The sequence below is a fragment of the Typopeltis vanoorti genome, chromosome 14, assembly GCF_054136105.1.
Source record: "Typopeltis vanoorti isolate ZY-2024b chromosome 14, IOZ_Tvanoo_1.0, whole genome shotgun sequence".
Classification (NCBI taxonomy): domain Eukaryota; kingdom Metazoa; phylum Arthropoda; class Arachnida; order Uropygi; family Thelyphonidae; genus Typopeltis; species Typopeltis vanoorti.
In genome coordinates, this window is record NC_143562.1 from 19,617,316 (window position 1) to 19,643,654 (window position 26,339).

At 40.1% G+C, this 26,339-nt stretch overlaps 1 protein-coding gene across 1 annotated transcript; it reads right to left on the minus strand.

Moving 5' to 3' along the window:
• Positions 1–3,748: 3,748 nt before the first annotated feature.
• On the minus strand, positions 3,749–24,140 carry LOC150099278 (netrin receptor unc-5 homolog). The gene is made up of 3 exons (XM_090404300.1): positions 23,772–24,140; positions 12,211–12,570; positions 3,749–3,759 (listed from the first exon to the last, which is right to left on the minus strand). Exons 1-3 carry the CDS (start codon positions 23,839–23,841, stop codon positions 3,749–3,751), a joined length of 441 nt encoding a protein of 146 aa, XP_090260426.1. The 5' UTR covers positions 23,842–24,140.
• Between the last annotated feature and the right edge of the window lie 2,199 nt (positions 24,141–26,339).

Genomic DNA, 26,339 nt, shown 5'->3' on the forward strand with positions numbered 1-26,339 from the left:
TAGCTATTCCAGACAGGATGCTTAGCGTTGAAGTCGCCTGCTCCGTGTTGTCCCGTACGGCGTCCAGATCTGAGGACAGTAATGTTTTTTTGCGGAGGATCATATGCTGCGAAGATTTTTAGCGTACCCCGAGCTTGTGAAAATCTCTATGCCAGTAATCTCAAGATTAGTGATAGGTGGGATGTTTATGGAGTGATGACTAATGTAATTCGTAATGAAGATTATCCCACCGCCTCTGTGGGATAATCTGTCTGTTCTGTACAGCTGATATCCCCTAATTTTGGGGTTGTCAGATGGTCTCAGATGGGTTTCGTTTAGCAAAAGTACATCTGGTGGATGTTTTTGAGTGAAATCCTGGAGTTCCAAGGTTTTATTTCTTAATGAGTTGGCATTTCACTCTTCACACAATGATCTGTAATGAGTCTGGTTTTAATTTATTCTTGTTCATGAGTGAGCGCTGTGATGATGGTTTGAGTATCCTTTAGGAATCTTTTAGTGGAGGATGGTAAAGAGTTGGATTTGCTAAAGTCCAGCAGCATATTTGCTAGAGAAACAGTGATGATAGCTGTCAAAAGAGAGTGTGGTGCAGGTTGATCCTGTTTCTGGTGATCTTTTTGCTGATCTTTGGAGCTGTGGAGCTGTGGCCTCTGGCATAGACCTGCTGGAGGAGGAAGAGAGTTTGGTTGTTTTTGATTGTCTGTATTTTGGATTTTGAATTCAACCTCTATAGTTGGATGTATGAGGGCAACCGCAGTTTGCACAATTAGCTAGTGTAGTTTTTGGCTTTGTTCAGGTGTTAGTGGGGTGACTCTTTGCACATTTCAGACATTTGTACTCTGCCTTGCAGGGTCTCTGAGCATGACAAAATCTTTGACACCTATGGCATTGCCCAATTGAAGCCTTCTTCCTCAGAGGCTCTGGGGTGATTCGGAGTGCACATACTGATCTAAGGTCGTAAATATTTTTATAAGCCTTACGGATCTCTATTAATACAAGAGGCATAGGGTTTTGTTCGCTCTGGTCATCCTACTGACCTTGATAGGTGACAGGTCCTGGTTTAGGAGGTCGGCCTCTATTTCATCTGTAGTAATATCTTCTATAACACCCCGTAGGACCATGTTCAGATTTCTCTCAGAACCAAGAGAGATGTGGTATTCTATATTGCTTGAATCAAGCTCTTTGGTCAGTTTTCTGAAATCTGTTACAGTAGTAGGCTGGATCTTAATGCCATCGTCCATGTTTTTAGCCGAGATGTACTGTATTTGTAGGTTTGTCATAGTGGATCGTAAGTGTGTCCATTTTTTTTTATCCCGTAGGACAATCGGTGGCACCCTCTCTTTGGAGAGGACCAAGGGATCGGAACTGGGAGTGTCGTCATCCATACCAAAATCCGTGGGTTCTGCGTCGGTGGTTTTACGCTTCTTGCGCGCACGGACCTCCTCAAAGTCTGGGGGAGCAGAAATAACCAAGTCTAGCTTCTCTGTCTGGGCTGTGTCTTGGCACTCCTCAACTTCACCTGGCAAGGAGTAAAAATTTAGGCTGCCGGGCCACTCATTTTCTACTTTATTCAGTATGTTTTTGAGAATGCTGATCGCCCATCCTTTGTTGTTGAGCGATTCAATGTAAACATCATCTTCATCTTCGCTCATGGTGCAGCTGGAGAAATAGTAGATAAGTCAGTTTCTTTTAATAAGTAAATCAATAATGGCCACTATAACAGCGGTTAGGCCTAAGAGTCGCTCTTGTTATAATTACAAACTAATTAGCTAAGTTGTTGTTTTTATATAGTCCACAATTTAACAACTTCAATTGCGTCTCAACTATTTGATCTAGCAGCTACACTAAAAACCAGAGTTTCTCATATTTTATTAACACGTTACTCAATCCGCAAATTTCGTTGAAGCACCACCATAGCAAGCAAATTCGAAAATGCACGTTTTCACTTCATAACATTTATAACGTATAACGTTACTGGCTGGATGGGTGAAGCAAAAATGCTTTTCTTGTTCCCCTTTATGTATGTAAGTGACACAATGGACGAGGTATTATTGCGCTTTCTGCTCGCCTTCTTGGGGCCTGAAGTTAGCTATGTTTGGTTTGTAGTAGAATTGATTTTTGGTCTTTTATATTTGCAGTGTATTGCTTCACTGTACTTGTTAGCTTGCTTGATCAGTGGATTTGAGTGTGGGGTTGCCTTGGAAAAGAATTTTTCAGCTAAATCATGGAGATGAGAAAAGATGTACGGCTTGTTTATTTCTCGATGGATCCGGGCGTTTCTTATGTACCACGGAGCGTCCAGGATCATTCTTAGGCACTTATTCTGGATTCTTTGTAGTTTCTGTATGTTGGTTTTTGAGGTACGACTCCATGCTGGAGAAGCGTAGGTGATAACTGGGCGAAATTTCATAACATTGACAATTGACCATTGACATTTATGTCTTTAGGGGTGAAGCAAGATGCTTTTCATATTCCCCGCTATCTGTTGTGGTTATAGTGAGGGTAAAATTTATGAGTAGTTTGCTCGCCCTATATGCATCGCTATAAGAGGCTAATATAGCTTTTGGTCTTCTATATTTGAATATGTCCGTTGCCTCGTATGCTGCAGCTTGCTGAACCAAATCGTTGGGATGTGTGGACGTCTTGAGGGAAAACTTGGATGCTAAGGATTGTAGAAAAGAGAAAATATAGGGAATATTTGTGTCTCTGTGGAGTTGATTGTTTCTAACATACCACAGGGCGTTCAGAATCATTCTCAAGCACTTGTTCTGCAAGTGCTTGAGAATGTTCCTATAATCACCTATGCCTCTCCAGCCTGTATCTTAATAATGTTAGTATTAGAGGTGTGGCTCCAGGCTGGAGAGGCATAGGTGATTATAGGACGAATCGTCATCTGGTATAGTTGCAATTTGATTCTGTTGCTGAGCTTGCAATTTCTATTAATTAGTTGATAGATCTGAGCTATGGCCTTAGATGCCTTTGCGCACGTAGATTTGATGTGTTGGTTGAAAGATAGTTTTTTGTCGAGAAGTCCAAGGTGAATATAGGGTCGCCTACAATGATGAGAAAAAAGCAGAAGCATTTGCAGACAGTTTAGAAAGGCAATGCAGCCCCAATTATACCAATGTAGATTTAAACCTCATAAGAAGAGTCCACACCCAAGTGTAAAATGACTCAAAACGCCTCACTCCAATCCAACAACAAATTCGTGTCACCAACAGAAATATATGAGATCTTAAGAAAACTAACAACTAAACAACAAAAAGGCTCCGGGTCCGGATGGAATAACGAACAAGGCGCTCAAGTCATACCCTCCCCCCTCGTAAAGGGGTTATACATCTGGTAGCCATCCCAATGCCATCCTTCGGCTAAATTATTTCCCAGCGCGATGGAAGCTTGCAGATGTCTTCCTAATTCCAAAACCTGGGAAAAATGCACAATTCCCACAGAACTATCGGCCTATCAGCCTTCTATCATGTGTAGGCGAGATAGCCGAACGCGCTATACTAACACGGATTCAAGAAGCAACAGATAACAAGTCATACAAGACGAGTAATTCGGATTCAGAAAACAGCATTCTACGACCCTCCAAATTTACAGAATCATCGAATATATCACCCAAGGGTACGAATGGCACCAACATTCTGGCCCAGTCTTCTTGGACATAACACAGCATTTGATAGAATTTGGCATCATGGTCTAATTTTCAAGCTACACCAAGCAGGAATCCCAATACCACTAGTTCTACGTATCAAATCATATCTGAATAACAGAAAATTTAAAATAAAACTCAATGGAATCAGATCCACCGAGAGGAGTCACGGCTGGAGTCCCTCAGGGTTCTCTGCTATCTTCCCTACTCTTTTCCATATACATGGTAGATCTTCCCAAGTTGTCCCCATCCATCACTGCTCTCTATGCCGATGACACAATTATCATAGACAGATCCTTCCGTTCACATCTGGCCACAAAAAGCTACAGAGAGCAGTTCCACGAATTAGAGAATTGGTACAGCAAATGGAGTATCGCAATCAACCTAGGAAAAAGCTCTGCAGTACTTTTCACCAGACGTAAAGCAGAACCGAACACAAGCATACAAATTTTTGGAAAAGCCATCCCTTGGCACAACTCTACCAAATATCTAGTTCTTCTGGATAAACGCCTAAATTTCAAGAATCGCATAAACAGTGTCTCCACTAAAGCAAGTCAGACAATAGCACGCTATATCCACTCTTGATAGAGTAGATATAGCTTCCTAAGCATTAACAACAAAAAACAAATCAGTGATAAGACCTCAGATAACTTAAGCCTCACCAACTTGGGGACACACGTCTAAACAGAACATCCACAGATTACAGACGATCCAGAACAAATGCCTAAGAATGGCATTTAAAGTCCCTTGGTTCATCGGAAACCTCCAGTTACACCAAGAAGCCAACCTTCCAGATATCGAGACCTACATGACAGGCATTGCAGAAAAATTCTTCACAATCACAGATAATAACTCAAATCAACTAATTCGATAGGCAGCAGACTACAAACCCTGAGATCGTTTCAAATATAAAAAACCGAAATCCGCCGACGCAAGAGAAAGCTAATACAGCTTACAACGCTCACAATGAGCGGGTAAATCACCCACAATAATCCCCTCATACACAAGCTAAAATCAGATGAAGGGATGAAGAGTAAAGGACTCGGTCCATCTCCCAAAGAAGTTTCCAAGTTCCATCTGTTTCTTTTGAATTTAAAATTGTATTCAACCAGTTTAGTTTCAAGATTATGAAGGCAATTCTACAGGCTTTGTGAATATCGTTGTGTCGAGAATAATTTAAAAAATTCAAAAGAAAAATTTCATAATAACGTATATATACATATATCAATATGTAATTTGAATATTGAATTTTAATTTTTTAGTTTGTGTGGGGGGGGGGCCCTCAGGAATTCAATGTCCAGCTTTGGCGATTAGATCAGTGGCCAACTGAGCCACTACAGCGTTTTGAGTTCCATCCCCACTTTGTTACAAGTTTTTTTACGCAATTATGATGAAGGTCCAAGAGACGTCTGGTTGCCTTTATCGCATCTAACGTCGCCGGCACGGATGGCCGAGTTGTTAGCGTATCTGCTCTCCAACCATCCTGTTGCAGGTTCTAATACCGACATGCGCATGAGATGCACGTGATTATCAATAGGTGGGAAATGATTATCATCGGCCGGTGTGACACAATTGTCCAGTCTCTAGAGCTGGGTTTCAAGATCAGGTAAAATTTTAGCAACATAATAATAATAATAAATCCTTAGCCTACCACGGGTATAATGCACTTTAGGTTTACAACCTCTCGTGGCTAGGAGCCACATAAAATATATATATACTAGCCCCCCCTGACTCCAACTGCGTCCCCCCCCTCGAGTTCCGGACTGGTAGGCCGGTTTTCCTTGAATTCTGATGAATCGAATTTTGAAGACTCGACACTCAGGGTAGCCCTGAGTTTCAAAACATTTCAAATAATTTGGTTATTTCCATGGTTATTGAATGTGTGTGTGTGTGTGTGTGTGTGTGTGTGTGTGTGTGTGTGTGTGTGTGTGTGTGTGTGTGTGTGTGTGTGTGTGTGTGTGTGTGTGTGTGTGTGTGTGTGTGTGTGTGTGTGTGTGTTCATAACAATGTTACGTCCTAGTTGGATAAAGGGAATGGATATTCCCTTTATCCAACTAGGACGTAATGATAATGAAAAACCCAACCTTATCATTGACCTATGATAATGTTGGGTTTTTCTAAGGCATTTAATAGGATACCACACGAAAGGCTGTTGCATAAACTGGGAAATATGGGATTAGGATGTAAACTCTTGACTTGGATCAGGGGATGGTTGACAGACAGATGTCAAAAAAGTAGTACACAGTTGGTGTGAATCTGCCAGATTTAAGTTGACCAGTGGTGAATCTCAGGGTTTGGTCCTTGGGCCATTATTGTTCAATCTGTACATTAATGACGTCAAGCAGAGTCTATCATCAGATTTTCAATTGTTTGCTGATGATGCGAAGATAGGCAGGGCAATCAGGGATGCTACTAATATTCAAAATTACAAAATGATTTGAATAGACTGGAAATCTGGGCAAACGAAAATGGCTCTCAATTTAATGTTAGTAAGTGTGAATCCCCCCCCCCCCCCACCCCCCCCCCCCCCCACCCCCCCCCCCCCCCACCCCCCCCCCCCCCCACCCCCCCCCCCCCCCACCCCCCCCCCCCCCCACCCCCCCCCCCCCCCACCCCCCCCCCCCCCCACCCCCCCCCCCCCCCACCCCCCCCCCCCCCCACCCCCCCCCCCCCCCACCCCCCCCCCCCCCCACCCCCCCCCCCCCCCACCCCCCCCCCCCCCCACCCCCCCCCCCCCCCACCCCCCCCCCCCCCCACCCCCCCCCCCCCCCACCCCCCCCCCCCCCCACCCCCCCCCCCCCCCACCCCCCCCCCCCCCCACCCCCCCCCCCCCCCACCCCCCCCCCCCCCCACCCCCCCCCCCCCCCACCCCCCCCCCCCCCCACCCCCCCCCCCCCCCACCCCCCCCCCCCCCCACCCCCCCCCCCCCCCACCCCCCCCCCCCCCCACCCCCCCCCCCCCCCACCCCCCCCCCCCCCCACCCCCCCCCCCCCCCACCCCATCAATCACTACATTGATTTCTGTGTCTCTCGCAAGTTGCTGTTTTAGTTTAATTATTATTATTATTATCATTGTAACGCGCCACATATCCAGCTGGAATGAGAGACGCGGCTGTCGCTTACACTCCATTTTATCTGCCTTTAATGTAATTATCCGCTTGTTTTCGGCTCCGCCAGCGTCGAAATTTCCCCTATCGGCGACTTTTGGTACTAAATCTTTTTTTCGCGGAAATCATCTCCCCATGCCTTCAAAGTCTCAATATAAAATTTGGTCTCATTCCGTTTATTGGTTTTAGCTACAGATGCCTCCAAAGAGGGAAAGTTATTTTATGGAGACCCCATAATTATACTTAATAAATCATATTGTTGTTTTAATCGTTCAGTAAAGAAAAAGTATGCGTGCAATAGATCTGAACGCATATAGATCTAAATCTACTTGTATAACAGAGACTTGACTTCATATCAATTGCTTCGGTATCCCAACAATGCAACCGAACATGTGTAATGCCATGAATTATAGGATGGATCATTACTCCTGGTAGTTTCGACATTTAAGTCTCATCAGTGGAAGCTAGACCCATGGAGATACTGAGCTAACTCAATGCAGAGCAATATTTTCCCATATACAAGTAGGAAAATGGTATCATCGTATTAGACTACTCTGGATGAGAGTGTTGTAGCAAGTTCTTTTAGCTCGTGCTTCATCAAAAGATTGAAACAAGAATTGTAATTTGTTTAGTACAATTTTTTGTTTGAACTTTTAGCTTCTACAAGAGCGTTTCCAGATATCCATTCCTAAGATGCGACTCAAATTCTGTTTTATCTCTCCCCCCCCCTTAGCTGAAACCTTTTTTTCTGAAAAGTTTTTTTTTAATTTGAAATTTTAGTACATTTTTTTAAATGAATGAGTAGTTTTTGGTGGATTCTACTGTTAACTTTCCAGCATTTAATCCACCTCTAAACTGTTTTATAGCCTATAAGGAAGTAGATGGAAGGAATTAAAGGCTATGAGGTCACTTAACATGAGTATAGCGGTGTAAGGGTCTTAATAAATGAGAGAAAAATTGAAAATATAAAGATACCAATTTTAAAAATTAACTTTAATATTTTTAAGTAGATGCCTTTTCTTTCAGACAGAAACAGAAGATTTACAGCAGCTGCATGGATTCTAAATGGAAGAATGCAAATTTTGTTATAACATGCATTTTATGCGTTAATAAAGAGTTATTATTATTAATTTTTTTTTGCATGATTCGTTCTTATTCAAAATATGCAGCGGTAAAATAAACATGCTACATTTAAATGATGAGAAGAGGCGGAAGAAGAAACAAACAGAATAAAAGACATTTTTTTTTTTTTAACTTTATGAAATAAGTCATGGGAACTGTCATCTCCAATCCCGAAGTGATAACGCATTACAAGCTTGTAGCCAACACCGTTGTTTAGAGAATCTTGAAGGCCACAGGGACCTCGGTTGGACTTGTTTCTGAAGAAACGCAACTTTACTCATAAATAAAAAAGAGAAAAGTTTTGGCCTTCCTTCAAACTCGGAAATGCTTGAAGATGCAGAAATGTTTCTTTGAAATAGAATTACATACGAGGGCCAAAAACCTTCCGAAATGACTTTTTTCCCCCCCTTTGATCTAAATTACGTTTTTCTGTGTTATTACGAAATGAGGCATTTTTATGACGAGAGGGTCATCATTTCTAAAGTAAGCATATTCATGGTAGCTGTCATCGCAACTCGCTCTAAGCTCATTAAAATGCTTGGCTGGTGTGTGCGAGACCTTCCGTAGCGTTTTTGACGAGATCCAACTCTACGGGAAACTATTAGTCGGGAACTGTCCGCACTGGCCCTGATCCCTCATGCTATCTGATATATGTGTACAACTCGACACATGTTTTTGCACGCCACACTTGCCAGCTTCCATTAAACTTGGAACAATCAATAGAGAAGTGTCACAGCCGTGTATGCCGCCGTTGCTATCACGCGGCCTAAACCTATCTTCCATCCCCTTCTCGAACACCTTTACAGTGCCGAGTTATTGACTTTCGCATCGTACAAGAACTTGGCACGGTCATACTTTTTTTTTTTTTTTTTTTCTGAATCGTTAGGAATTTTTCAGGTTTCTTCAAAGCACCCTCCCACCATTCTAACAGTCAAACAAATCGCACCCCTCCCCCCATTCCCCCTTTTTTTTTTTTTTTCGTTCGCAGTGAGGGCAGAGTAGAAGTTACGGCAGTCTCAAACAACTGAAAATGTGAGCTTTCCGCATTATTACCTCGCGAGCGTATCTAGCCTCCGTAAATGTAGAGAAACTCTCCTTTCCCGTCACTAGCGCACAACGATTCCTCCCCCCCCCCCCTTCAGATTCGGACTAACATCGATTGGCAGAAATGTTTCCGTATAGAGTTCGTGTCAACATACTCATCACGTGACCGAGAAAGGTAAAAGCAGGCCGGCGATTCCAATTCCTCCTCCCCCCCCCTTCGCCGCCAACCTCTATCCCTTTGCTTGTCCTCGCCTCACGGTGATGCGGAAAGAAAAATATCGAACTTTAGTGCCTTAAAGTGAAGGTTGTAGATGGCGATGAAGGAGGCAAAAGAAAAACGCTTTCTTTGAAATGAAATTCGAAGGGGGGAAAAAGTCTTAAAATCTCGCGCACATTGTCTTTTCAATTCGGCTGTTTATCCAAGAATAGATTACATAAAACGAAGGGGGGGGGTAAACGATGGAATTGCCGATCTATAGTCGAATGACGCAGTGACGTCATGGCATGTCTTAAAAAATGTCTTAATATCCTTCAACCCCATTAAAACGCAGCTTAAGAAACTCATGCCCTTACCGAAGTCGTGCGATCTTTGATGTTTTTCCCATTTCCCCGATGGCAGACAATACATTTTCTTGTAGTCCACCGTATGGCATTGCTTTATAGCTCTCCTGGTGTTTCCAAGACAACAGGAAGTCGGCAAATAAACAGCTGCACGTGATTACGATTTAATATCCTGTAGTCACGCTGAAATGCGAGACAGGTATTGTGTTTCATGTTCGCTTGGGGGGATTGACGCACTACAATGCACACAGTTATACGATACTGAAAGGATAGCGAAGCGTTGACCTTTGTTGATCCTGCATAGATCACACACCTAGTGGTCGATTTTTTTTTTTTTGTCTTTTTTTCGTCGTCGTTTTAAGTAAGAAAAATCAGCCTACGTGTATTGTTTGATATCACATCAATTACTGTAAGTGAACTTCTCTGCATTACTGTTGTGATATACACAAACTAATATACAGCAGACTTTGTTAATAAGTCTTCTGATTCTCAGGGGAAAAAAATAACGTATTACACGCAAAACGTAATAATGAATTTAAAAAAATCCTTTATTCAATATAATTTTCAGCTTCTAACAATGAAGCTATTTTCAAAGCATTCTCGTGCACTTGATACAGAAATCGCGTGTGGAGACTCGTGCTTACTTATGTACGGTTTTCAAAACAAAGTATGTGTGTGCCTAATCATTTTTGAACGATTTTTTTTTTCTTTAATATAAAATTCCTTTCTGTCAGTTTCAGCACGCAATCAAATGGGTTCGATTTTACCTTGCAAATGACTTGTAGGCTTCAATTTTACCTGCATTATTTTGATATTAAATGTTTTAAAACGTTTAATGACAAGTAGAATAGAAGCCACAATAATGAACTTTTTTTATTACTTATAATCGCAAGGATTTTATTCTGTATTTAATTTATAATCATTTGTGAGATTGACCACATAGCACACGTAAAGAGTGGATAGTTTTTTTTCACTTTTAAAATGAAAAATAAATAAATAAATAAAATAATAATAAATAAACTGAAAAATTATCTTCAAGTTAAAATGGTCGTTGATCAGTTACCGTTTTTCGAAACTTATCTTTCCAAGCGAGCTTAAAACAATCTATGGAAAGGCCGCATTAAAATTTCTGATATAAGAAGACATCTGCTAGTCACGCAAATCTGAGTTTTCCCTCGTTTTAATTTAAATGGCTCACACATTTTACTTAATGACTCGGAGAACATTAATGTTTGATTGTAATGGCTTCGATGTCAGAAGTGCTCTTGTTCTCTGATATTCAGAACACACGAGAAGCATTCATCTGAGTTAATGATATGCGCCGAAAGGAATTGTGGGTAAAAAAAAACACAGAGTTGCTAAGATATGAAAATGTACAAGGTTACAAAACAATCGCTTGTGAGAAAATAAACTTCTTTACAAGGTCCGAACAAAGAAAAAAAAAAAAAATTAAAAGCAGTGGCCCACTTAAAACACGAAATGCAATTCAAGTATTTGTAGCCATAACGAAATTGTTTCATAAAGTCAGCGAATGCCGAAAGTCTCCAGTACGAGTTTACAAAAAAAAAAAAAAAATTGACCCTATTTCCAGGAGCAGTTTTGCGTGCGTGCGCGCGAGACAGGCCGACAAAGAGAAGTGTGTGGTTACCGATATTGTGCGCCAGGCAGGCACTCCATTCCGTCGCTCTCGCCGCAGATAGTGAGGTGTTGTTTCCCTGATGAATGGCCTTGTCTACACCCTATCGAGGAGGAGGAGGAGGGGAGAGAAGTCAATAGCACAGCCAGACTTAAATCAGCGGAAATCGATAGCTCTTGATGCAACAAAATGAATAACGACATCATCTCTTGTGAAAGAGGAGAGGGCAGGAAAAAGGAAGGGGGATATTTGAAGTCTCGTGCAATCTGCGAGGACGTGGTTCGTGTCATTTTCGATTGCCGCAAAAGTCTTAGGCGAGAGCGGAGGGGGTTTTGTGTGTGTGCATGTGTTCGCACGCACACAGGTCCCGACTAGACGACACTGCCAAATCCCGTGGTTAAAGAGCCGGAGCCTTGCGTCTTTCTCGTTCGACTTCCGGAAACCGAAGGCTTCGGTGTCCTCTACGGCGGTCAGTGGAATCGATTGATAGGAGAGAGAGAAAGGGGGGGGGGGCGAATTTTACGGCTCTCTTGTTGTCAGTAAAACTTGATTAGCCAAATAGCGTCTGTTCCGCACGCTTCTTTCTTCGTCTCCTCACCCCTTGGCGCATCCCCATGTTTTGGGGGTAGGATGCTGCTGCCCCCGAGCTGGCGTTCTCCAACTTTAAGCCAGTCAATTACGAACTATGATTAATCACGGGTTTATCACCTAATCCCACTTGTTCATCCCTGCGATATCGATCTCGAAGGCGGAAACGTTAAATTTTCGTTCGTTCCGGTGATGGCGAAGGCATTTCGGTGGCGAGGCTTAATCAACCTTTCTGGAAGAAGGGAGATTTGCACTTCGCGATGGTAAATACTCAGGGAGGGGTGGAGAAAAATGACAGGGGGGTACGAATCTATTAGAATCGGAATATGTTCCGCAGTTTTGATTAAAGAACTACACCCCCCCCCCATTCCCATTGAATACGTGTAAAAAGCCCAAACTGGACCATTTAGGATTTAAGAAAAAAAAAAAAAAAAAGTAACCAAACTATCAGAAGGAATGACTTTTTTCCCTCTTTAATTAAAACCAAAGAGGGATGATACTTACAAGCTACTTTGACTCCAGCTCTTCGGCTCTTCACCTTCCTAATCGAAGACCAGGCCAAGCAGACGCACCCGTATCCATCTAACCCAAAGTACTCCTCCACTTCGTTCCTAGAGACATCCACGGACACTTCCAAGTGTCTCACTCCGGTCATGGGATCTACAAACTCCTGTTGGCTGTGGTGACGATGGTGGGCCGCTCTTCCATTGCATTCGAAGTACACTTGGAGCGCGTGCCTTGCTTTGCAAGTTAGCGTAGCCGGTTTGTTTCTGATGACGTAAGTATCCTGAGGTTCTTCCAGAAACGCAGGATCATTGGACGGTTCAGGATCATCTGTTGGCAAGGGATCCAGGAGTAATCCTCCTACAAGAAAAAAATAAAAGTTCATTAACGATCACTTTTTTTTTTTTTTTTTTTTTTAGAATTTAAAAAAAGTTTACAGTAATCACCACCAGGGGAGCTCCTGCTCAACGTGTGAATCAAACTTTATCAACGCCACCTATGAAGTGAACGTTTGTCGTCGAACGAGACAAAGCACATCTTAAAGCTGCAATAGTGACATCCAGGCAGTCAGCAAGCAGATAACAAAGTGCCTACATCACAACAAACCCACTTACTTATCTTACGTTTGTAGGGAAATCGCTTTTCTTAAGCAAAATTCCCTGGCGTTTAACTTGTGCGCTTATCTTCTGCTGATATACCACGTGTGCGTGTTGAGACTAAAGATACGAGGAACTTGTTCCCATCCCACCAGATCACGCGGCCAATTACTGCCTGTAGTACAACTTAATTCACTTCTTGTGCCATTTACATTAAGCTGCGAATTTTTGACAACGAAATCGATCCCACACGATTATTCCAGATAAAAATGAGTTCATTTAGGAGAGCATGAAACCTTTCAACTTTTCGGTATTTTTATGAACTTGAATTCAACAATTTTTTTTTTTTTTTTTTCGATTAGAATGTTTTGATAAAGCTGGCCAAGTTAGGTTAGCCTAGTAGATAACGTACTCACTTTCCAATTGGTTTGTTTACGTTGACCACATAGAGTTTAATTCTATTTAAGGAGTTAAACTAATTTTAGATAGGAATTGGGCCGCATCTGATCTTCAGCTAGCTACAGACGATACAATGCTACCATTTACAACTGGGGACGAGTTCTCTCTGTTGATGTCCACGGTACATTAGAGGTTGTCAATACTTCCAGATGTCCAAACATCTATTCAGGCTGTTTAAATACTGTGGGGGGGATAACCTCCCTCAAAAAAAAAAAAGTCCGAACCAATTAACTGTTTGCTGAAATGACCGTAAACTGCTGTCCGTTCAGCTACGGTCCATTAACTCCGCTAACCAACTGCCAGTTTCAGGCCACACATATATGCACTGTTTGTCCCTGACACTGCTGATGATGTATCCACTAAATGATTCACAAGAGTAAGCTAAAGCTGCGTTTAAATGAACCTGACAAACTCAATAAAAATAAATAAACGCATATATAAATATAAATGTATATATTTTGATTATCTGTAGTGATAGTTTTGAATAAATGATCACAAAAGCAGCGAACAATTTGAAAAGTTAACCCTTTGTAGAAAATGTCTCATTTGCATTACTGCAGTAATCTCATCATATACTGATGATGATGTAATTTATTTATAGCCACCATCCCGCATATACACAAGGATTAAAAAACCTCAGAGCACGAATGCGTATAACTAACTACAGGGGTAAAGTCGTTTAACAGTACATTCACATACATAATTAATAGTTTATCTTATTTTATTAGTAATAATACTGCAACTTATATTCTACCTAGTACTAATATAAATATTTTTAAATATTTTTAAAATATTTTCTAAAATTATAGAAATATTATACGCACCTTTAAATATTTCATATTATAATATTATATTAAGAGACTTTTATTTCTTTATTGGCCTGTTGACATTTTACGAAGTTTAACGGTAGCTATCGCAGAAAGGATAAACGGCGGGGCGTAATGGCGGTTGCCAAGTGTTTATATATGTGATCAGTGATTTAAATAGTCGTTATGATTTTCTGAAGAAAAGTTTATTTATTTTGTAAAATATTTGCTACTGATGCTGGTAGATCGATTTGATCTACGGGATATTTATATATAGAGGTAAGTGTTCTTCATTCTGTGAAACATTTACTACCTTTGCTGGTAGATCGACTTGATCTACGGGATATTTACATTGGGCTCTAGGTCCCACTTCTCAAACTTTATTTTAATAGAGTTGTTGCCTTCTGTTAATCATGACAAAACCTCTCAATGAAGGCATATTTGAAGAAGTTTACAAAGAATTCCTAAGATTAGGAAAACTTTTGAGCGACAACTGGCCAGGAAAAGTAAAGCTCTTAGATACATTCCCCCCTACAGCAGTCACAGAAGATAGGATGGATGATTCTAATGAAGGAAGTATGTTGACTGAACCAGAATCAAGTCACTCCACGAATACAGAGAATGCTGCATCTCAGGATAATACTCCGCAGTTTGTGGAAACCAACACAGAATTTCAAACAGTCAAAAGAAAAGGAAAATCTCCTCTACTGCAGATACACCCAAAACAGTGGAGATAGAACCAGATAATGTAATTAAAGAAAGGGTACCCCCAGTCGTCCTAAGGGCCAAGGAGCACTGGACGTCCGTTGCATCCACAATGAAATCTTCAGATATCACCTTCATTAAAGCCACAAACACAGAAGAAGGGATTCGCATACAACCTAAAACATCATCAGATTACAGAAAAATGACCAAACTTCTAGACAACAACAACTTGCCATATCACACTTTTGCACTCAACAGTGAAAAAAATTTAAAAGTAGTGTTAAGGGGAGTAACTGAAACATTACAAATAGAAGACCTCACTGCAGACCTCCAACTTAAGGGATTTAGCCCAGTTAAAGTCAGCCGAATGCGGAGAGCTGATAAAACACCCTATCCCCTAATTCTAGTAGAAATAAGCAAAGACCAAAATCATATATACAATCTCCAAACCATCTGTGATCTAGTCATAAAAGTTGAGGCATTGAAACATAAATCAACTACAACCCAGTGCCATAGATGCCAGAAGATTGGGCATGCCCAACGATGCTGCAAGGCCGAATTTCGTTGCGTTAAATGTGGTGGCAAACATGCATCAAATGAATGCCATAAACCTCGTACACTTCCAGCAAAATGTGCAAACTGCGGAGGACCACACCCTGCAAACTATAGGGGCTGTATAGCATTTCCTCAAAACCAAAAATTACAACTCAAAACCAGTAAACCTCTTCAAGAACAAGCGTCTTCCCATCAAACCATAGTCTCCACAACGGATGGAAGATCGTATGCTGAAGTTACAAGATCAACCTTCCAAAAAGACCCAAAACCAAAGCAGTCACAGCAAACCAACAAGCCTATCCTACTGAACATAACAAGTCACTTAGGTGAAATGCTTGCTGAACTCCAACAAACCAACCCAACTCAAGAAGCCAAAGATATCATCTTAAGGCATACACAATCACTCTTTATGGAAATTCTTAATGGATAAATCTAAAAGAAAACCGAAATCATTACAAATTGTTTCATGGAATGCAAATGGTTTATCTATCAAATTACAGGAGCTGCAGGAGTTTGCAGCAGAAACTCAAGCAGACATCATCCTCATAAATGAAACACATCTTCGTCCAAGTGACAAAATCAGAATCAATAGTTATAGCACTTACCGAACAGACAGATGCTTTGCTAGAGGTGGAGGCACTGCCATCTTTGTGAAAAGTAACATAAAACATAATTCAATAGCAGAACCCCAAACAGAACACATGGAAACTACAGGAATAGAAATACATATGGAAAATACAAGCAGCATTACGATATATGCAGCCTACAATCCCCCAAATAAAAAACTCCTTGAATCTGACTTAGAGGTGATACTAAATACAGGCAGAGCAGTGATTATAGCCGGAGATCTTAATGCCAAACACTCAGTCTGGAATAGCAGAAACTCAAATATTAATGGAAGAATACTCAACTCTTACACCACTTCAAGAAATATAACAGTAATAGGACCCACTGAACCCACACATTATGGAGCTACCGGTCGTCCTGATGTACTAGATATAGCTATATTAAAAAACATAGCGCACAGCTATCAGATACAAGCAATCAACGACTTAAGTTCTGATCATAACCCCATCATATTACAACTAGGCACCATACAAGATATAACAGAAAACACCACCGCATTTATAAATTGGAAACAACTTCCCTCAGCCTTCCAGGAAAACCTTGGTCCAATACCACATATAACATCTGCTGAAGATGTAGAAAAAGCAGTGAAGACTCTTGAAAAACAACTGCTGACAGCTATAACGCAGGTAACAAATATAACCAAATGTACACCATCAAATAAACTTCCACAGGATATAAAACGTCTTATCCAAGAGAAAAACAGATTAAGAAGACAATATCAGAGAACAATGGACCCAGCGGATAAACAAGCAGTCAATAGAGCAACAAACCAAGTTCGATATGCCCTAAAGGACCACCGTAACCAACTCTGGAATAACAAAATTCTCCAATTAAACACAGAGGATCAATCAATATGGAAAATGATGAAATCACTCCGTTCAAAGCGTTTTACATTTCCTCCAATCCAAGGTGAATCTAATGTTGTCTACAACGACGAGGAAAAAGCTGAAGCATTTGCTGACAGTTTAGAAAAACAATGCAGCCCCAATTATATCAATACAGATATAAATTTCATAAGTAAAATTCACACCCAAGTGCGTAAAATAACTCAAAATGCCTCATTCCAATCCAATAACAAATCCGTATCACCAACAGAAGTATATGAGATTTTAAGAAAACTAAATAACAAAAAGGCTCCAGGTCCAGATGGAATAACAAATAAGGTACTCAAGTTACTTCCTCGCAAAGGGGTTATGCATCTAGTAGCCATCATTAATGCCATCTTCCGGCTAAAGTATTTCCCACAACGATGGAAAATTGCCGACGTTTTCCTAATTCCCAAACCTGGGAAAAATACACAGTTTCCTGTAAATTACAGACCAATCAGCCTTCTTTCATGCATAGGTAAGATAGCCGAACGTGCTATTCTCACACGGCTTCAAGAGGCAACAGATATGAACCATATAATTCAAGATGAACAATTCGGCTTTAGGAAATATCACTCCACAACGCTACAAATTTACAGAGTTATCGAACATATAACCCAAGGGTATGAATGACACCAACACACTGGCGCAGTTTTTCTAGACATCACCCAGGCATTTGATAGAGTATGGCATCATGGACTAATTTTTAAACTACACGAAGTTGGTATTCCATTGCCACTAGTGCTACTTATCAAATCATATCTACACAACAGAAAATTTAAAATAAAACTCAACGGTATCAGATCCACGGAGAGGAGAATCACGGCCGGAGTACCTCAAGGCTCTCTACTATCTCCCCTGCTCTTCTCCATATACATGGCAGATCTCCCCAAACTGTCTCCAGCTATCACCGCTCTGTATGCCGACGATACAATCATTATAGCCAGATCCCTCCGTCCACACCTGGCCACAATCAAGCTGCAGAGAGCAGTCAATGAATTGGAGGATTGGTACACCAAGTGGCGTATCGCAATTAATCCAAACAAAAGCTCTGCAGTACTTTTCACCAGACGTAAGGCAGAACCGAATACAAGCATACAAATGTTTGGTAAAATCATCCCTTGGCGCAATTCTACCAAATATCTGGGAATTCATCTTGATAGACGTTTAAACTTCAAGTCACATATGGATAGTGTTACCACTAAGGCAAGTCAGACTATAGCACAGCTATATCCACTTTTGAACAGGAACAGCTTCCTAAGCATAAGCAACAAAATCTTACTTTTCAAATCGGTAATCAGACCGCAACTAACTTATGCCTCTCCAACCTGGGGTCACACGACTAAAAGCAACATCAACAGACTTCAGATAATACAGAATAAATGCCTAAGAATAACATTTAATGCCCCATGGTTCATCAGAAACACCCAATTACATCAAGAAGCCAATCTTCCAGATATTAAGACCTACATGACAAGCATTGCAGAGAAATTCTTCCCAATCACGGATAATCACCCAAATCAGCTAGTTCGACAGGCAGCGGACTACAAGCCCTCAGATCGTTTCAAACATAAAAAACCGAAATCCTCCATCGCAAGAGAAAGCTGATACAGCCTCAATGCTCACAATGAGCGGGTAAATTACCCACAATAATCTCATCACCCACAATCTAAAATCCAGATGAAGGGATAAAGAGTCAAGGACTCAGTCCATCAACCAATTAAGTTCAAGTTCAAGTTTATTGGCCTGTTGTAAATTCTTCAGGATTCTATAGGATTCTATTCAGGATTCAGGATGCTATGTGGTTTATTCTGCTGAATTTTATTAGTTCAGATGTGTTTAAAATAAAATTTTATTAGTTCAGATGTGTTTAAAATAATATGTGGGGAAGAGAGAATTACAATAAACTTCAGTTAGTAGCGATAAACCTCTAGCGGGAAAGACTGACTTGAATCTTCTTTAGGATGAAAAGCATTTAAGAATTCAACTTGGGATGCTGCCTTACGAGTCACAGGGTGGGGGAAATCTTTTCCTAGAAAAAAGGCGTCATCATTACCGACCGACCTATGGAAGCTACCCTCTAAGGAAACAGGGGGGGGGGGGGTTCATAATAAACCTGAAGAACAACAGAACGTATAAAATACCATTTTGCAATATCCAGATTGGAGAAATAAGGTTTCCGATAGGTAAGGGAAGCTAGAATCCAGAAGACCAAAGGTAGATTGAAACTAAGGACATAGGAAGATTATGAGTTGTATTCATTCTCAGGTAGTTCATCTATTTTTTTCAGGAAGATAAACCCAAGTTTTTCTTGACGTTGACATCTAAATAATGAGAAGATTGAGGTATGTTGGCATTCTTGTTGGGATCAAGGATGTCAACTGCACTCAGAGGAGTTGTGATGGAGTACAACGAACAATAACAAAAAAAAAAAAAAAAACCGCTGTGTATTATGTTGGACTGGCTAGATAGCTGAAAGATTGTTCCCATGAAACGAAAAAATCTCCATAACACCGTTTTATAACTCTGTAGTTGCATTTCAATTATCGCACAGTAGAATAAAAAAAAAAAAAAAAAAAAACGATACGAAAAATAATCTCGCATCACCGGAAGACGATCAAAAAGTGTCACTGAATCTTCTCGTTATGCTCAGAGATGATTTGGATGACAAATAAGCATGTATGACGTCATGTGACGTAGGATGGACGTCATCGGTAAACAGAAAATATCTTCATTAGCTTGTATACCCAGGTTTTTTTTTTTCCTTCTTCTGCAGGCTTAAATGGGTTAAGTTAAACGAAAAATTCGAGTATCGGTTATCAATTATTCATTAATTTAGACGTGTTTAGATTTGTTTTTCTTCTGTTTATTGACGTGATAAGTCATACACAATTCATGATAGCAGCTAACTCGTTTATTAAAGAGATGAGCATTAGTTAAGTTAGAGACTGTTTTTGTCAGTGGAAGAGACGACTGGGTGATTTAATAATTGCAGGAGCTTATCAGACAATACCGAGTTTGATATGGTATTGTAGGGGGGGGGGGAGTGAAAAATTAACCGTTGGTGAAATGGCTACCTGTGTGTGTATTCACAAGGATTTGACGGTTAGGAGGAGTAAATTCTGCAGCCTAAGTATGAGACCAGCTTATTCAACTTCATTTGAACATTCCATAACAGTTAGGACGCGAATCGAACCCATGGAAAATTGGCGTTAATGAGTTATGGAAGCTCTTGTCAGAGAACGATTACTACGGAAAAAAAAAAAGCGTCAATATTATGGGAAGGTAGTATATGCCAGTGTCCACGCGGTTAGCCTAGTGGCTTTGTGCTTCGCAACCATATGCCTGGGGAAGGAGTGTCCTGGGTTCGATTCCCGTCGACGACGTGAGGAGCTCAATGATCTACCTCAGCCATAGCCAAGTTAGCTGGTCTTGGGCGTGGACAGTAGGGTTTTTTTTCCCGCCAGTTTATCTGGGGTTTTTCATCCCGCAAGCAGGCAAACCGGACCCGTGAACACACAGGCTACAGTCATAAAAATACGGCAAGGAAGACAACGGGAAACCACCTTGCGTCACTATCTCCCTAGTAATCAGCTGCAACCCTCTCAAAGAGAGGAAGGATGAGATCAGTATTGTTTAACAATTGGTCTATTTTAGGCATTTAAATATAAACAAACCAGTCAGGTCAGATTACGACGTGTATCGCGTTTTTTTTTCTCTCTCTCTCGTTTAGTGTACTAGAAACGATACGTGCTTTTTAGGTAGACGGCCTTCTCTCACCTAGTAGACCAAAATTTTATTTATTTATTTTTATTATGTTTTTCTTAACCAACACCATATTCGGTGATCCAGGTTCCACTGTTTCCCTTCCTCATATCTACTCCTTAGCCGTAGTTGCCTTTCACAATTCCAATTGTAATTATTAATTTCGATCTCATATAGTTTAATATACTTGCACCCCCCCCCTCCCATCACGTTCAAATGACCGACGCCTACAGCCAGCGAGATGTGATACGAGATAGAATTACAAACTGCATTAAATAATCATTAACTGAACCTTTCAAGTTCTGCAGCGTTCGGATGGGCTTACAGATTTATTTAGGCGAAAAAAAAAAAAAAAAAACGAATTCAGATTTGTTTATTTGCTGAAAAGGAAACTGAGTTAATAATTAAACAAGAAAATCTTTGCAATTACATTAATTCTGAGAAAACAGGAACCTTTCATTAAAGGAAGATGCGTGCACTTCCCTACAACTGTGAGAAAGCATTTATTTCCCCTTGATAGAATGAAAAACTGTTCTACCGTTGTTCTCTATTAACCTGTAGGCTGGGTATAAATTAAGAATCCCATCTTAAATGGATACAGAGCTATTCTATTATTCAACACATGCGCCTGAAACCTAAGAGAGTTTTAGTTATTATTTCGAGTCCTTCACGTTAAATTAATGTTTTTTTTTTTTAATTCTAGAAATTATCACTGGTTTCATCATTAGTGTACTTCGCACTCCAGCACCTTCGCTTGCAAATTATCTATTAAACGCATAATTTTTATCCTGAAGCTTTTCTGTTTCTTATCGTATCTCTTTCCAAGGCAAAAATTCTGATGAATTATAATCCTTTGTCATTTTTATATGAATGTAATTTGATACATTATTACGTTGGCGATCACTATTGTAAATATTTTTTTTAATAGAAATGTTCATAAAGTATATCTAAACAATGTAACATCCACGTATCATACTTTTAATGAAGATATCCTTCACAATTTACTTTTTATTATTATTCATATTCCAAGATTTGTACGTGGTGATAATTTTATTGACAACCACAATCTGAAATTTCAAACATTAACAATAATGTTAAACACGTTATGTCATCTGTATGTTACGCGTTTCTCGTGCTGTGAATTTTTGATTGTTGAAGCCTTTTTCAAGTAATAGCTACAGAAGTCAAACTGTGCAACTTTTGAGTATCTAACATTATCAATAACGTTGGAAATATTTTTGCAAATTGTGCAAAAATAAACCACCTACAATCAGCTTAGTGTATAAGAAATTATATATGTTTTAAAATAACGTATTGTAAAAAAGTTGAATTTTATGATAACATTTGCAAGAGACGACTCAGACTATTCCGTTTTTATTCTCTTTAAATTAAACTGAAAATGTGCTATTGTCTAAACACAGACGTAGCATTTTACGAATTAGAAAAAAAAATACAGGGAGTTATTTTGGTAAGGTGATTCCTGACCAAAAACACGTCCTTCCGGCCGAACTATCTTCCCAAGAATGGTTAAAGTTTCTTCGTTAAGAGGGGGAGAAGAAACATTAAGTGTCAGTTTCCCAGAACGACCCACTAGAAACACGTTAACTGTGTCCGCCATTTTCTCCGCTGCCAAGTTCCTCTCCAGGGACCACGAAATTTCCCCCTCTCTGTCCAGAACAGCCCACTCTGTGCACGGAGAGTCATACTGATGATAGTCGTGCAGGTGCGCGTGTATGTGTATGTGACGCTCCGCCCCATCTCGGGGCAGTCCGTTGTCCACGAGCGATAGAGAAAAGCGTGCAAGCACGCAAACTTGGAAGACTCAACCTGTAGCTGTAATACGGCGTTGAATTTTTGTTTATTTTTTTTTATAGTCATTAGAAATGGTGGGGATTCAATGTATCTAACGATGTTTGTCTGGATGAAAAGCTTATCTAATTTTAAGTACAGTGAATTTGAATGTTGTTTTAAGAATTAATCCCATAACAGCAAACAGTAGTGATAGCAGTTGAAAGATAATGGCAAAAGTAAGCTGTTCTCTCTTTGTTGTGTTAGAATTGCAGTTTGCGAGCGTTTATTCTCTTTCGTTAGATATTTTTTTTAATTGTTGTGCAGGTGACCACGAGAGTTACTGTCAATTATTTCAGAAGTATTTAAATTAATTTATTTTTAATTGTTTAGATTTCTAAGATTAAACTTCTGCCGATACGTTGGACTTTAAAAAAAAAAAATGTTATGATGAAAGTAAACTTTTAACCCTTTAAAACGTTTAAATTATTACATCACACTGGAATTAATAAATGCAATTTAATGTTAAAACATTAAATGTATTTTTGCAGAAGATTGTTGTAATATTTTAACAACAGGACAAATAGAAGAACCTGTAAAACACTTCAGTACGTTAAGATTTTCCGTGATGGTGATATAACCGTAAGTTTTGTCTAGCCATATCTTAGAACATTTACTTTATTTTTCTTAAGCAATACACAATCGACCATCGCGATATTCCCTTCCTCATTTTAAATACTAATTAGTCAATTAATATATTTTCGTTGAAATATGTTACACAGTCCAATATGGTGAAACTGTCTTTTTATTGTGCCTTGGATTATTAGCTAGACATCGTACATTAACGTTAACGTACTGCTTAAATTTCGAAAAAAGGTAAAGCGAAGTAAAAATCACTGGTTGCAGTCCCTTCTGCCTTTCCAAAACACAGTGCAGAGATTACGCACGATAATGTATGAACCCGACCTGCCTCCAACCATTTAGTTATTGGCAAGAACATCAGCAGCAAACAGATGCCTCGTCCACTATTTTTAATGAATATTTTATTTCTTAAAAGCGGGAAACACTGCCGGACACGATTCTTAAAAAAAAAAAAAAAAAAAAAAGCATTTCATTTTGAATTTATCCGTGCAAAATCTCAAATAAGCAAGTTGTTATTTGGCTTCGTAGTTCAAACTTAAGTATGAAATAATAAGGAACTAGTGATGATATAAGTAGGTAACTTAAGGTATACGTAGACGGAGTCATGCGAATAGCTGCAAAGGTCGTAATGAACAGCACACAAAAATGACAGACAGCTGACAATCACATCCGACTGATACGCAATCACGGCTCAATCAAAAATAAATCAATCATTGCTAAAAGGGAAACGAAACAAGACAACAGTTTACCGGAATGTTGTTTTGCAAGGCTCACAGTCCACAGTGTCGCGACCATCAACAGTACTTCTTGGGCCGGCATCGTACGGTTTTAATCCACACAAGATCGCTACCACCAGTTCTGAAGTCTCGATGTCCTTGAAGCATGTCGACGGCCAGCTTCCATTTCGACATGTATACCGCAGCACTTTCGATAGTAATGCCTGTCGTCGGAGGTCAGGTCACACCGCTGACACACCATCAAACATCGCCCCCTCTTTCGTTACTCCGCTGTGTCCACCGAAACGTCCCTAGCTCGCGCGTACACATATACACCGAAACGCGCACACACTGCAGTCTTGTGTTGCCCCTGCCAGAAAAGAGAGAGAGATCGTAAGCACGCACACGGCACCTATGACCTTCCCGTCTATGTGCCGCCGAGCGACTATCTACGGCACTGCAGCGGCATTCGCTCGAACACACAAACAGAACCGCAGCGACGCGTAGCGGAGAAGGCCGATAGTTTCAAACAGACTGCGCAATTCTTTGCACGTGGAGCGAGAGCATCTTTTTTCAGCGGCAGCGGCACACAATCTTAAAATGCAGATATTTATCTTTCGGTGGACTTCGCTGGCTCGAGAACAAGCTGAAGACAGCCGAGATTACTGTGGGGAGGCGAGTCATCGATCGACAGGAAAACAATAGTCAATAAACCAATAAGTTATTGCTACAGAAAAGGGGCTGTCATGGGATGACAGAGATATTTGGTCACATGATAAATATTTCATATTAGGATGCCTCCGGAAAAAGTTTACTGACCCAGGGAAGCACGTGATCCGACCGATTTCCATATTTCCACACTGGATATAGTGCATTGTCAAAAATATGCATCGCTCGCCCCCCAGTAACAGATTTAAAACAAAAAAGACTTTGGACGTAATTTTTTAATACAAAAAAGTATTATTTTACGCTATTCTCTCTATCTCTCTTGCACTATCGGAAAGAGAGAAAGAAATGGTAGCTGTTCTTTGTATTATTATTATTATTGCAGTTTTTGTCCGTAGTTAAGCTCGAGTCGTCCCCTGTCTATTCACTAATATCCTCCTCGGTTCACATTAATCTGAAAGATGGAAAGAAAGAAAGTTATTGACTGAAAATCTTATGCAGTTTGCCATTCAAAAACATGTGGACAGTTCCGATATTTCAACGACTGTGTTATTGGACGGGAAGATGAATGCCTTATAAAAGAAAGCTAGCCTTTTTTTTTTTTTATAAATACAGCTTTTCGTAATGTCTCGAGGATCAAATTTTGAACCCCACAAATGATAAAAATACTCGGGATGATTCAGTTTATAAAAGATACGCACCTAATAGCAGTGGCGACTCGTGGCTTGAAATCGTAGGGGTGCTGCAACTTTCCAAATATACATACACACTGTAAGTACAGTGTATACGTGTTTGGATAAAATATCAAAATTATGTTAAAATTTTTAAAAAAATTAAACATAAAAAAATATTGTTTATTATCGATAAAATTGTACAGTTTGGTATAATTCAAAATTACTTAAAAATAAAATTCATTCCTTTAATTACAATTAAATCCTTTAATTGTAATGTCCAAATATTTAAAGAGACGGAGTAAACACGATAAGCACTATGAACACTCTACTACTGGCACAAACTGCATATAAACAACAGTGGAACTGCGCATCGGACAGTGCCGCATTACGCTAATAGCTCGCATCTCACTATGACGTGTATATGCTTGCGCGTGTAGCAATATGACACTGTGGTAAACACAGTGCTGCTAGCGTCCTTCGCTCTCCTAAGTGCTACAAGATGGATCATTATTATTATTTATACAAAATAAGAGAATTGTATAGGATTGTTGATGATAAAATTAAATATTACAAGCAAATATAAATAAATTAATAAATATATTTATATATCGAGAAAAATTGGGGATGCTGCAGTTCCGTAGTGCCTATGCACTAGCCGCCCCTGAGAGAATTAATGAGCTAGGTTGTTATACAACTTTTTTTTTTTTTTCAACCCTTCATGATTTTCATTTATTGTATCATTCTCAGTAAACCCGAGACATCCTAGCTGAAGAAGGGTTTACCAAGTAAACCCTTCTTCAGCTAGGATTCACTTCTTCACGACCTTTCCTCAGGTTTTCTTACTTACCTACAGGTTTTCTTAATCAAAGGTTTACATTTAGAACAGCTTCAGGTAGAGTCAACACAAATACGGAATCCTCTGGACATACGTACGTTGTTTTAAATGCCAATAGACCCAGTTTCGGATACCAACTTCATTTCATTGGATTAAACCAAAATTCGACACAATTTTATACCAGTGGATACGGCGCCGCATGGAAATGTGTAATAAAAAGTCCTACTAGGTAGGGAAAAAAAAAGTATTGCTTTGATACCACGCTATTACTGTATTATAGGCCTCTGATTATCTTTGTAACCGAGTGGCTACAGTCTACGAACTGCTTAATGGGAACCCCCCCCTCCCCTAAAGCAAAGCTGAATCCACACGAAATGCATAACAATTACCCGCAGCTGCCACCATGTGTGGAGAAAGAACGTAACA

Bases quoted from the DNA above. Each gene is read 5' to 3' on its own strand.
- LOC150099278 (XM_090404300.1), bottom strand. From the start codon at position 23,841: ATGCCGGCCCAAGAAGTACTGTTGATGGTCGCGACACTGTGGACTGTG. The intron at 12,571-23,771 runs GTAAACTGTTGT...TTTTTCTTGTAG, and splicing joins CCTTGCAAAACAACATTCCG to GAGGATTACTCCTGGATCCC.